General features: G+C 35.4%; 4 protein-coding genes across 4 annotated transcripts in view; 1 reads left to right on the top strand and 3 right to left on the bottom strand.

Moving 5' to 3' along the window:
• The window catches only part of LOC107491639 (SKP1-interacting partner 15), a gene marked incomplete in the record, with an annotated part of 1080 nt that extends 633 nt beyond the window's left edge, over positions 1-447 (bottom strand). Inside the window, 1 exon segment of the mRNA XM_016112525.3 lies at positions 1-447. Within this exon segment, the coding sequence (XP_015968011.2) occupies positions 1-181 (181 nt within the window).
• A 2268-nt stretch (positions 448-2715) lies between these two features.
• Positions 2716-3503, top strand: LOC107491638 (trypsin inhibitor). The gene has a single exon (XM_016112524.3). The coding sequence runs from the start codon at positions 2766-2768 to the stop codon at positions 3369-3371; it is 606 nt and encodes a 201-aa protein (XP_015968010.1). The 5' UTR covers positions 2716-2765; the 3' UTR covers positions 3372-3503.
• Positions 3504-3601: 98 nt separating this feature from the next.
• LOC107491636 (abscisic acid 8'-hydroxylase 3) lies at positions 3602-7158 on the bottom strand. The gene is made up of 9 exons (XM_016112523.3): positions 6530-7158; positions 5553-5871; positions 5317-5469; positions 4968-5237; positions 4791-4877; positions 4616-4694; positions 4417-4523; positions 4077-4195; positions 3602-3970 (listed from the first exon to the last, which is right to left on the bottom strand). Exons 1-9 carry the CDS (start codon positions 6748-6750, stop codon positions 3880-3882), a joined length of 1446 nt encoding a protein of 481 aa, XP_015968009.1. The 5' UTR covers positions 6751-7158; the 3' UTR covers positions 3602-3879.
• Positions 7159-7948: 790 nt separating this feature from the next.
• LOC107491635 (transcription factor VIP1) lies at positions 7949-10759 on the bottom strand. The gene is made up of 4 exons (XM_016112522.3): positions 9879-10759; positions 9511-9643; positions 8719-8803; positions 7949-8492 (listed from the first exon to the last, which is right to left on the bottom strand). The coding sequence occupies exons 1-4, from the start codon at positions 10433-10435 to the stop codon at positions 8233-8235; spliced, it is 1035 nt and encodes a 344-aa protein (XP_015968008.1). The 5' UTR covers positions 10436-10759; the 3' UTR covers positions 7949-8232.
• Between the last annotated feature and the right edge of the window lie 1096 nt (positions 10760-11855).

Genomic DNA, 11855 nt, shown 5'->3' on the forward strand with positions numbered 1-11855 from the left:
CAGCCGCCGCAAAGAGCTTCCACTGGCTCCGCCACGGCGAGCCGACGTCGCAGAGCGCAAGGACGCGGTCTCCGACGAGGACCGGACTCCGTGGCTTCGCGGGAAGATTGGAAGAGAATTTCATCCACTGGTGGTTGCTGTCGCCGGAGAAATAGAGGGCGGCGAGTTCGGTGAGGACCATAACGCGGTTAGAGGAGTCAACGAGGACGGAGCCATGGCGCGACCAAGCGGAGCCGAGGTGAGGGAGGAGGCGGAAGTGGCGCGTGAGTGGATTGCAGGCGATTAGGGATTTGGTGTTGTCGGAGGGGGAAAGAGCCCAGAGGTAGAGGAGGCCGTGGGAGGAGGCGACAGGGTTGGGGTTTCGGAAGGGGAGGAAGGTGAGGGGGAAGCGGAGCCAGCGGTTGAGATCGGGGTCGAAGAGGTGGAAGGAGGAGGAAGGGTAATGATGGCGGTAGTGGTGATGGTAATGGAGACAATGATGGTGGTCGTTGGGAAAGAACGTGGTGGTAGAATTTGGAATTGGAGTCACGGAGAATATTTATGTGAGGAAGGAAGGCGTGGAGAGAAGGGCGTTAAAGAACTTGGAGAGTGTACGGCAGATTATGACCTGCCGGAGTGGGAGGCTGGAGAAGATCTGGTGCAGTGTGTCGTGTGGGAGGCGGTAGATCAGCGGGTCGTCTTCCTCCATGTCGTGGGGGGCAAAGAGGTAATTAAACTAGTGTCTCATGTCAACTACTACTATAAGCAAAATGCCTAAACCTAAGTTCTTTTTTTGTTATGGGTTAAAGTTTTCAAAGACGTGAGAATGTGTTATTTTGTTGTCCAGTTTTGGTGGATATCTGGACTGACACACACCCACCTGTATCAGTTCCACTATCCAATAACTACATCACTACATCCATTTTGTACTTTCTCTCTAAAAGGGGCAATCATCAAATGAGGATGCCACCCAAAAAAACAAAAAGGTTAATAGTTTTCCATACATAAATTTTAATTTTTAAGTTGAATTATATTATTGTGATTGTATTATTTAGCTTATTTCTTAACTTCTATTATTCTTTCATTTTTATTCATGGATAAATATTCATCTTCAAAATCTATAAATAAGATCCATAATGAAAGTAAAGTATCAACTTGGCATGTATACAAATAGATATGGGAATTGAAAATTATTTCCTCAACTTTTCTCTCAAATAATATTTTTATATATATCATTTTAATTAATTTCTCAAAGTTGGATAATTATCATAGAAATTACCTACTATTAGATGATAAATTAAAATATTACACAGTTGGGAAATTATAAATCTCATAAAAAACGTGTTCAATACTTTATGCAATTAAATATTTTCATATTATAAGTTATTTGGATAATCTAATAGGAAGAGATTTATTATATGATAATTTTTCATGGTCCGGCTTAGGTACACATATTCTTTCCTCTCTCTTTCCTTTGTTTACAAACACTAGTCTTTTGGAATTTTTTATTAACGGGTTATTTTAGTTGGATGATTTTAAAATATCCACATTCAAGTTTACTAGTGGTGGTTAGTTGAACCCATTCATACTTTTCTCATTATTTATCTTATTTTCTTGTTTAACAAAAATAAAATGTTTTGTCTCCATCAAACGCAAAAGGATGGAATTGTTGCACTAAAGGATGGATTTGAAAATATAACTTATTGTATAAGATGTCATGTGTATTATTTTTGCCAAGATATCAAATATAAAAATGTTCTGATATACATAAAAAATTCCAAACTCTGATTCTATTTGCTCTTATTTCTCAAGTGCTGGGTATATTGCTTCTACATTTAAGGTATAAACTCTTCAAAGGTTATTTGTATATATATATACCCAATACATAAAGAAAAAGATAAATAAACCTCTAATTTTTTAATTTGAAGATATATAAATTTTTTATTAATTAAAAATATAAAAACGTTTCTAGTTTTTTAAAATGTGAAATATTAAATTTTTTTTTATCAAGGACAAATAAATTTTCAGAGAGATTTAGATATTTCGTGTTTTAAAAAATGGGAACGTTTTTGTATTTTTTGTTAATCGAAAACTTATTTATCTTTAAAATAAACTATTAGGGACTTTTTTGTCATTTTCTTCTAAGAGAAAATCTTAAGGACAGTCATTTTATTAAAATCTAGTCAAGATTTAACCATTAAGAAAAGAGTATGTAATTTTACACCATTAGATATAATTTCACACAATTAAAAATATTAATGATGACTAATTGATGGTTACAAATTACAAAATATACTGGCCCTAGCAGTACTGTTTTCTCTAATACATAAATTACAATTAAATACAAGAAAGTTGAGATTAACTTGAGTTATACTTTACATGAATACTAGATAGAGTTTACAATATATTAAACTAGTTAGTCACAGCATCTTAACAAAATTTTGCAAGTGATCTACCAATAATGCATGCTACATTTGTCAAATTTTTATACTGCTAAAAAATCCTGAATATCTCTCATGCAGCTATAAAGTAGAAATTCTTTTGCAGCATAAAATATTGCACACGTTTATGGTGCAGTTTTATTACTAGTTTTTATCAACAAAAGCATTATTGATGAGTACTCACTTTACATCAGAAATTTTCCCATGTTTTCCATGAAAATCTACAGTGTCTTAGTCAAAATTTTGATGTATAAGTACTCGGTACTAACCTTCAAACTTTACCATCACACAGAAACAAAACACATTTTCATTATACAAATCCTAAGTTCCTAACATTACATAACAATGGCCAGAATTTCTTCATTTCTTGCACTCTTTTTCCTTCTCTTTGCATTTACCATAAAATTTAAGTGTGTCATTGCAGGTACTGTGTTTGATACAGATAATAGCCCTGTAAAAAATGGCGGCAACTACTATGTTCTTCCGGTTTCTGAGGGTGAGGGTGGTGGAGTTACCATTGCTAGCATTGGTTTGAAACTCCCTCTTGCTGTTGTCCAAAATCCCTCACAGAATATCCTTGGATTGCCGGTTACTATATCGAATTCGGACGGAACAATGGTCATCCAAACAGACGGGTTTGTTTCTATCAAGTTCACCAATTTAGGTGACTCATCCACTTGGATTGTTGTCTTGGATGACTCTGCCAATATGTGGTATGTAGCCATTGGCAATGCTCAGGACTACTTGAGTGATCGAATTCGAACCGGGAGTTTCAAGATTAATTACTATAACGATGGTTACAAGTTTGTTTTCTGTAGTGATAGCAATACCTCAGATTGTGAAGATGTTGGGATATACACTGATGGTTATGGAAATAATCGTTTAGCTCTCAATGGAGCAGCATTTGCAATTCAGTTCCAGAGTGTGGAGAAAGGTCTTGCAGCCTATTAATTAGTATTTTCTTCTGTTATTATAGATTATGATCATGAATAAAGATTAAAAAAACCTTGTATTTGATGTAATGTTTATAAATCTTAGGTTGTTCTGAGCTATAATCAAAGCCACTTCAGTTTGTTATCCCAAGTTTAAGAATTGTTATGTTTCACTTTTTATTGAATGTTAAATTATGCAGTGAATGTAAAAATGTGTTGAGAAAAAGGGAAGCATATAAAGATGATGTATAAGTTGAAGTGCACTATTTTATTGTTACTTTCTTTATTAGCTATCATCTGTTACATACTGCTAAATATAATTATATACACAATGCAGCTATTTCTCTAAGGATTGGTCCATTTCTTTGAAACTGATAAAGAATGAAAGAGAATGCACTAATCCTTAGAGAATAGTTGAATCTTGTGATTGGTTATCTTGCTCCATAGACAACTCTAGTTGTTCCTGATTTTCCTTTGCTGTGTAAGCTTCAATCGTTTGCTTTCTGGATACTAAGAGGAATAGTTTTTTACAGTGGCTCCACCAACACAGGATACTTGTTCTTTGGCATCCTCACAAGTGTTGGTTGAACTGAATTATCTCTATCTAGAGGCTTCCACCTGTGACATCAACTTTGGTTATATATAGAGAACATAAATAAACAAGGAAAAATGGTTAATATAGTTGTGAAATGAGATTATATTCTCCATTGCTTTGTGATCTTACTTGTATCTGGTAACAAGGTGGTGGATGAAGACACAGATTTCAATCTTGGCAAGGTTCATTCCAGGACACATACGTGGTCCACTACCAAATCCAAGAAAGCTGAAAGGCCTTAAGGGATCCTGAAATTTTTAAAAAGATTAGTATTTTGTATTTGTATATATTGATCTATGTGAACAGTCTCACTGTAGACATAATACATGATAGAATTCAATAGTGTCGTTTAATTCATGCAGCCGATTCCACATAAGGCTTTTTTGTTGTTGTATACATTGATCCAAGAATGCATAAATTAGTGTAAGTAAGGGGTAATTAGGAGTTCCTTGAGAAGGAAGGAACTTACATCAAATCTTGAGGGGTCAAAGTTTTGAGGATCTGGAAACACTTCAGGGTCATGGTGTATAGAAACAACATCAAGATTAACTGACCAACCTTTCTTAATTTTATATCCTACACAATCCAACATCAACTTTGTATGTTGCACAAATCACAACCATTTCAATAGGACACAAACCACAAATGTTTTGTATGTAATGCCATACCATCAACTTCAAAATCCTGGGATGCTTTTCTTGAATACCAAGGCAATATTGTTGCTCGTCGAAGGGTTTCGCTGATCACCTGGAATTCAAATTTACCAATAACTAAGATCAATTGTGAAATCTTAGAAGCTAGAATGGAAGCTCATAGACTAATATGTGCACATGTTATGCTCACTTTGGCTGTGTAAGGCATGTTATTAACTTCAGACCATGTAAGATCTGTTCCACTCTTTCTATTTGCAATGATTCCTCTATGTTCCTCCTGCAAAAGAAATCATGCATTTAACATATTGAAAACTATTCAAACCACAGAACAGGACACTGAGACAGAGACACGAAAATGTGTTTAGACCCTGAGTTGTTCAAGGACATGAGGATTTTCTTCAAGAAATTTGATGAGCCATGTTAGAGCAGCAGTTGTGGTATCATGTCCTGCAACCAACAATGTTAGTACATTGTCCTTCAACTGTTTGTCAGTGAGTTTGTTCTCATCATCTTCTCCTTCTGCTCCTCCTTTGCTATGCTTCATGATCAAGGACTCCAAGAAATCTTGCTGAAACTCCTGGCCACTTCTTCGCCTCGCAATTATAGAATCCAACATCTCATACATCCTATCTCGAGCCTGCGCATGAATATCAATGTCTTTGAATCAAAGCAATGGAAATGCAGTCATCAGAGGCCAGTTACATAGATTTTGATACCTTGATACCGCGATGGAAAGCAGTTCCTGGAAGCTTGATAGGCATGGAGGAAAATGAAGAAGAGATAATCTTGAAATTCGACCGAAACTTCTCTTGCTCCTCACTTGTTGGCTCTAAGCTCATGATCATATGTCCAATCACTTTCAGAGTAAACTGTAATGTTCGAATCAAATAAAATAAAGTTCTAAATTTTCTTGGTAAAATACTGAAAACAGAAAACGAAAATGTCACTCAACTGTGGAAGCTTCTTCAAGAACAAGGACTTTTCTTCCTTGCCAATGATCCAAGGTTTGCATTGCTTGAGTATTGATGAAATGGAAATATTTTTTAAGGCCATCAATTGACAAAGGTTCAGCAATAAGCCTCCTTAGCCTTTTGTGTGGTTCTCCATTGGTTTGCAACAAGCTAGTGGGGCCAAGAACTTGTTGGCCAGTGTAGAACAAGTTCAAGCTCACGATCCCATCCTTGCCAGTTAGTAATATCTTGCTTGCTTCTCTCCCTGTCATGAACACTGTGAACCTCCCCAGTACAAAGCTCTTGAATACCTTTCCATATCTATAACAAGATACAAATCAAAATGAAAACGTATATCAAACAAGCTCTAAAATTCTTTTCTTTTTTTTTTTTTTCCATTTACTCTTAGGCAACTTACCTTTTTTATTAATTTTTATAACATTCTAAAAATATGAAAGAAAATAAAAAGGATGTGATATTTTCAAAAAATTGTACTAAAACCAAAAGGAAGAGTATTGAGTACCAAGAGTCAATCTGCCAACTTTTGACGACCCAGATAATAATTAATAATTTTAAATTATTTTAATAAATTTGAATTTCAAAAAATGATATTAATGAGAAATTTGAATAATAAGGATTGTGTTGAGTAACCACCCACAAGGTCACTGTAATCAACATTCGTCTTCCTCCTAACCCACGATCGCAACCCACCCCTCTTTAGGTGCTGTCGTCATCGTGGTACTTGCGCCGTCGCCGTATCACCGAAGACACCTCCGTCGCCGTATCACCGAAGACACATAACATTATGATTGGTGTATATATAATGGTATAATGTTGTAAATTGTGATGCTATGTGTTACCACCCAATTAATATTGGGCTGCTTAATTAGTTGGGTAGCACACATTAGAGTTTGCTAGAAATAGAAATAAAAATATTGAGTCATTGTATGACCACAATGAATTGATATTGAACTGTTACCTTTGTTGTCTGTTGTGCATGAAGCTAAAGATACCAGATGGACTTGAAAAGTCAGAGATGAATGAGAGAGTCTCACCCAAAATTGGCCATCCAAGGTTTCCTGGGATGCCTTTCATTTCCTTAGGAGAACGTGTAACATACATCAACACCACAATTGATACTACAAACAATGAAACGATCAAGAAGATAACCAAATTGATGACCCCCATTATTGTCATCATTGTGAATTTGATCAATGAAATGTTTCCAATGTCACTACACAAACATTGAACACTATGCTCAATACCAAGTATTTGAATTTTACTTGTATATATATGCCGTCCAAGTACTGCAGGCCAATGTTAATAGTTTCAGAAAGGTGACGACATGCATGCATAGTGTTCCAATATTCCAATGTTCTTTATTGGTATCTCCACTATGAATCATAGAGAGTCTTTCATTGTTCTTGGTGGTGTCATATGATGTTGATTGCTAAGTTGCCACAAGCTTGTTTGGTGGCAATTCATGACATCTTTGAAAAATGCAAATAATGTTCAATTTGCCGTCCTTGGGAAAGCTATATATTAGTATTATTTTTAAAATGGATATAACCAATAATCATTTTTTTCTTTTTATTGAAAAGAAAAAAGTTTGACCTACACTAAGGGTCCAAAATATGATGACCTACTCAATTGAATTTCTTGATTTTCAAGAGATTTATTTATAAAACTTTACAACTATAGCCAACATAATGAATATTCCTCTAACAAAAAATATAGTCTTGTGAGTCCAATAGTCAATCATGTTTTTCGCTATATCCAATGTACACAACAATAATGAACTTTATATTAGTACATTATGCAACAAAGGAACTATGTAACTTTGAATCCTTATCTTTTATGTGCCTCATTCTTTTTCATATATAAAGGGTAGGGCGGCAACAGTCTCAGACTACAAGGAACAAGGTCCATATTTTGGAGTTATTATAAGGCCATCCTTGTCTTGATCTTAATAAATAATTATTATGATAATAACATTTGAACCAAATAATGACAACTCCTAGGGAATATCTTCAAAAGCATTTATGATATGATTTCACTAAAGTATTGTTAAATTTACATGACAAACTTGACCAGAATAATTCCTACAATTATTGGCATAAGACACAATCCTTATTGAGATATAATTAATCTTTTAATTATTAGTTAGCTTTATCAAAGTTTAAACTTTGATGTCCTCACCGACACTTGTTGATGTTGATTTCAATAACATCAATGTAGGTGGCTGATGTTGAACCATGTTTCATTTTTATAGATTTTATTATTCTTGCTAAATAATAATTTTCAATGAAAATCTTAAAAACCAGTAATAATGACTTTTTCCAAAGATATGTATATTATTCAATTATTTTCCCAGTAGAAATTACATAAAATCATGCACTTACCACAACCTGCTATGTAATTACCAGAAGCTGTTACACTTGATTCACCATCTACGATCATCTTGTCCTTCTACATCTCTATGTTAAATTGTGACTTCAACAACAAGGAACCATAAATCATATTTCACATGATATACTTCTAAGAAACTGAAATGTACAAAGATACCCTTCACAAGCTTCACATGTCATACATATATATTTATGTGTGTATATAATGTACAAGATATATTACTTGAGATGAATATTCCCTGTAACAACCTTTTTTACTTCATCCAACTATGAGCTACTTCTTCTGATTGAAGTCCATGAAACTCGGGCGTCGCTGCCCGTGCTGCCCTTGGAAAGGCTGATCAGAGGGATGAGGAGGCACGCCGACCTGCTGCTGTTGCGGCGGAGGATGATTACTCAGCTGTTGCATGGCTAATTGAGAAGCCAATTGAGAGAACATACCACCAAAATTATGGTTACCACCACTCATAGCACCCAAGCGGTTACTCTGTTCTCTAAGGCGCTGCAATTCTTCCTTCAATGCCGAATTGAGATCTGCGAGCAAGCATACGAAAAGGCAACCGATGACTTCTTTTCCAAGAAACTGAAGATATTTTATGTTAGGATTCTCCAATTATAGTGAACAATTTTGGAAGCTGATGAACTTGAAGTACATAAGATCATTGATATTAAAAGAAAAAAAAAACAGTGAAATGATTGAGATTTGTTATTTATTGAATTCAATATCCTATTATGATAAAGCACAAAACCATGAATATACCTTCTCTAAGCTGTGCTTCTTGTTCCATAGCCTCCAACCGCAGTTTGAGCTCCTTATTCTCCGCAGTTAAATCTGTCGTGTCTCTCTGCATCGCGCGAGATATTGTACAAGAATTGGACATAACTAGAAATATCGAAAAAACTAATGCTACACACTGAAAATTCGACAAAATTCAGCTAGATTTCGCAGACTACACATCCATCTCAGAGTTAATGAGAATAACATCTTATTTTGCTGAAAATATAGACAAAAATGCAGGGGTTTCATTTCACTTTCATAAACATAATTGCAGTTACAAGGCCTCAAGTTTATAACTGTTACTAAGTTCCTAAAATGCTAATTCTTTTTCCTAAGGACCCTTTTTTGGGAAATAATTCACAACTGATTTCAACAGTATCTGTTTGGTCCTTTAGGAATAAATAAACATAAAAGATTGGTGTGCTAACTGCTAAGAGGAAAAATGCAAGAAAAACAGATATGTATTGAATAATTCTTGTCATTTCATGAAATGAAAATTGTTTAGAACCCCACAAAGGAAAAAGCAGAGTGAGATATTTTTGTAGGGTTTCCATAAATAGTTGTGACCACAAATCTAACAACCTGTATAGAAAGAATGTATATCCACATCACTGTTAAAGATAGATTAATGAGGGGGCCTCCATCATCATTGATCAATCAATCAATCAAACACTAGTAAGAACAAGTTACCAAATTTTGATGTTCATCTAAAAAGTTACACAAAGTGAGAATGAAAATAAAATGAAAGGACATGATAGATAGAATGATACAAACCTGGAGCATGGTAAGTTGAGCAGAGAGGTTAGTTGCTTCGGTCTGAAGAGTCTGCACCTTCTTCTCAAGCTCACTTGTGTACCGAATCTTTCTCTCCTTTGATCTTGCAGCTGATTGTCTATTCGCAAGAATCCTACAAACACCAACAACCATTTTTCATTTACATTATTATCATTTTATTAATTACAAGGCGAGCACAATTAGCATCATAAATTCCGCTTAAACTATTAATAGATTTTATTGAATTAATAATAATAATAATAACAAGAGGTGTTATGTAGATACTCGAATTCAGTTATGAATTCAGTTAAGAAATCAGTTACTAGTATTTGTAGACTCAAAAGATATGAAGAAGAAGGAGGAGGAACCTCTTGGCTCGCTTAGGGTCAATAAGAGCAAGCTCAGCGAGCTTATCAGGTGCCATGGCTTTCTTCACACCATCCATCATCGATGACTCAGCTTCAAACGAAGTCGTTGATGATCCATCCATCGAATTACTATGCCGGTGATGCCCAACTCTTCTCTCTCCTCCTCCACCGCCACTTTTCCCGCCTGACTTCTCCTCTCCGGCTCCGCCGAACCCGAAGCCATCGAAGAAGTCCGAGTCGACTGACAAGCTCCGTAGGTGACCGATCGGAGCACCGCCACCGGCTCTTCCCATCCCGCTCTGACCGCTAGACTCATCGGAATCGATAGCCATGGGGATTCCGCCGCTTGCGGTGGCGGGCGTCGGAAGTGGAAGAGGAGAAGGGAGGTTGGAGATGTCGAGGTCGGAAGGGTCGAAGAGGAGGAGGTCGTCGAAGTTTCCGGCGAAGCGGAAAGAGGTGTCGGAGTGGGAGCGGCGGTGGTGGGAGCCTCGCTCCGGCATGCGTTCTATCTCTACGGTGGTGGCCGGAGGTGGCTTTCCCATGAACTTCGGGTCCATCTAAATAATTATTAGTAATAAAATAAAACAAAAAAAATAGAAATAAGAAATAGGAAGTATATATATCTTTTTTAAATTTGTTGAGAAAGTGGAAAAAAAGTGAGTGATAGAAGAAGAAAGGAAAGAAGAAGAATAAGAAGGAGAAGGTTGTGGTTGTTGTTGTTGGGTTGGGTTGGGTGGGTGGTTGTGTTTGTATGTTAGAGGAAGGAAAACCAAGTAACAACAGCAGACATAACACATTTGACTTTCTTTTCTTTGTTGGATGCCAAAAGTTTAGGGGAAGTGTCCTTTCCTCACTGGGTCATCAAATTATGCATTATCTCACTTTACAAATCAATCAAATTACTAGAATGTGAATGTGAATGTGAATGTGGCTATGCCCTTGTTCTTTTCTTTTCGCTTGCCTTTCTTTTCATTACTTTTTATCTCCCTTTAATCACTACCCTCTTGAGGAAAATATACCACCAAAATTATACTTCTACTTTAAAAAAAAAAAAGAGTACACAAACTCATCTGGAAGTTCATCAATATTATATCTAGCTTTTAATCAACATTCGAATCCCTTGATTTATTTAATTCTATTACAACATATAAAGGTGACTATTTTTTTTTATTTATATTTATATTTGATCTTCTCAATCACTTTTTCCATCTTTTTATACCAAATTCGTAAACTTTAGAAAATTCCACTCACTTTTCTTTCACTCTTCCAAGAAAAAAAAATAAATGCTATAGTGCCTAAAAGATGTTGCTTATTTATTAAAAAATGTTAAGAATAATATTTAATTTAAAAAATATAACAATAAATAATTATTCAAAAATCAAAATTTATTATAAAATGTAAGTTAGACAAAATTTAGACACCAACTCATAGACACCATAAAATTGGCAAAAAAAATGCAATTCCTCGTCTCCAAAGCCAAGATTCTTAGGTATTCTATGCTAGAGGATTCTCTCCATAGTAAAGCATATGATAGATAATGCACATCAGAGGTATCACAACTCACCCACACTACACACTCACCCACACACACTTTAAGGGTTCATAATCAAGTACCCGGGTGCAGCATATTAAGAGGTACATGGTGTTACCAGTTGAGCTAAGCCTCAGCTGCCACATCAAGGGATAAGCATCTCTAAAGGAGGCTTTTTTTTCTTTCTTTTTTTGGGCTATAGTCCTTCATTGTTATATTTTGGGCTAGAATGTTTTTTTTTTGTTGTTGTCAGTGGGTAGAGATGTTAAATTTAGTGCATCTTATTATTGGGCTTATCCATATAAAGATATTGGAACAATTTATATCAAGCCCAGACCAATTCCAGCTTTCAACCAAGAAAAAAAAATATAATTACACTTGAGAGCTCCATTTGGTGTCACTCTTTTTTTTTTAAAAAAACACTAAAATTAACTACTAAAATGAGT

Source organism: Arachis duranensis, chromosome 5 (genome assembly GCF_000817695.3).
Source record: "Arachis duranensis cultivar V14167 chromosome 5, aradu.V14167.gnm2.J7QH, whole genome shotgun sequence".
Lineage (NCBI taxonomy): Eukaryota > Viridiplantae > Streptophyta > Magnoliopsida > Fabales > Fabaceae > Arachis > Arachis duranensis.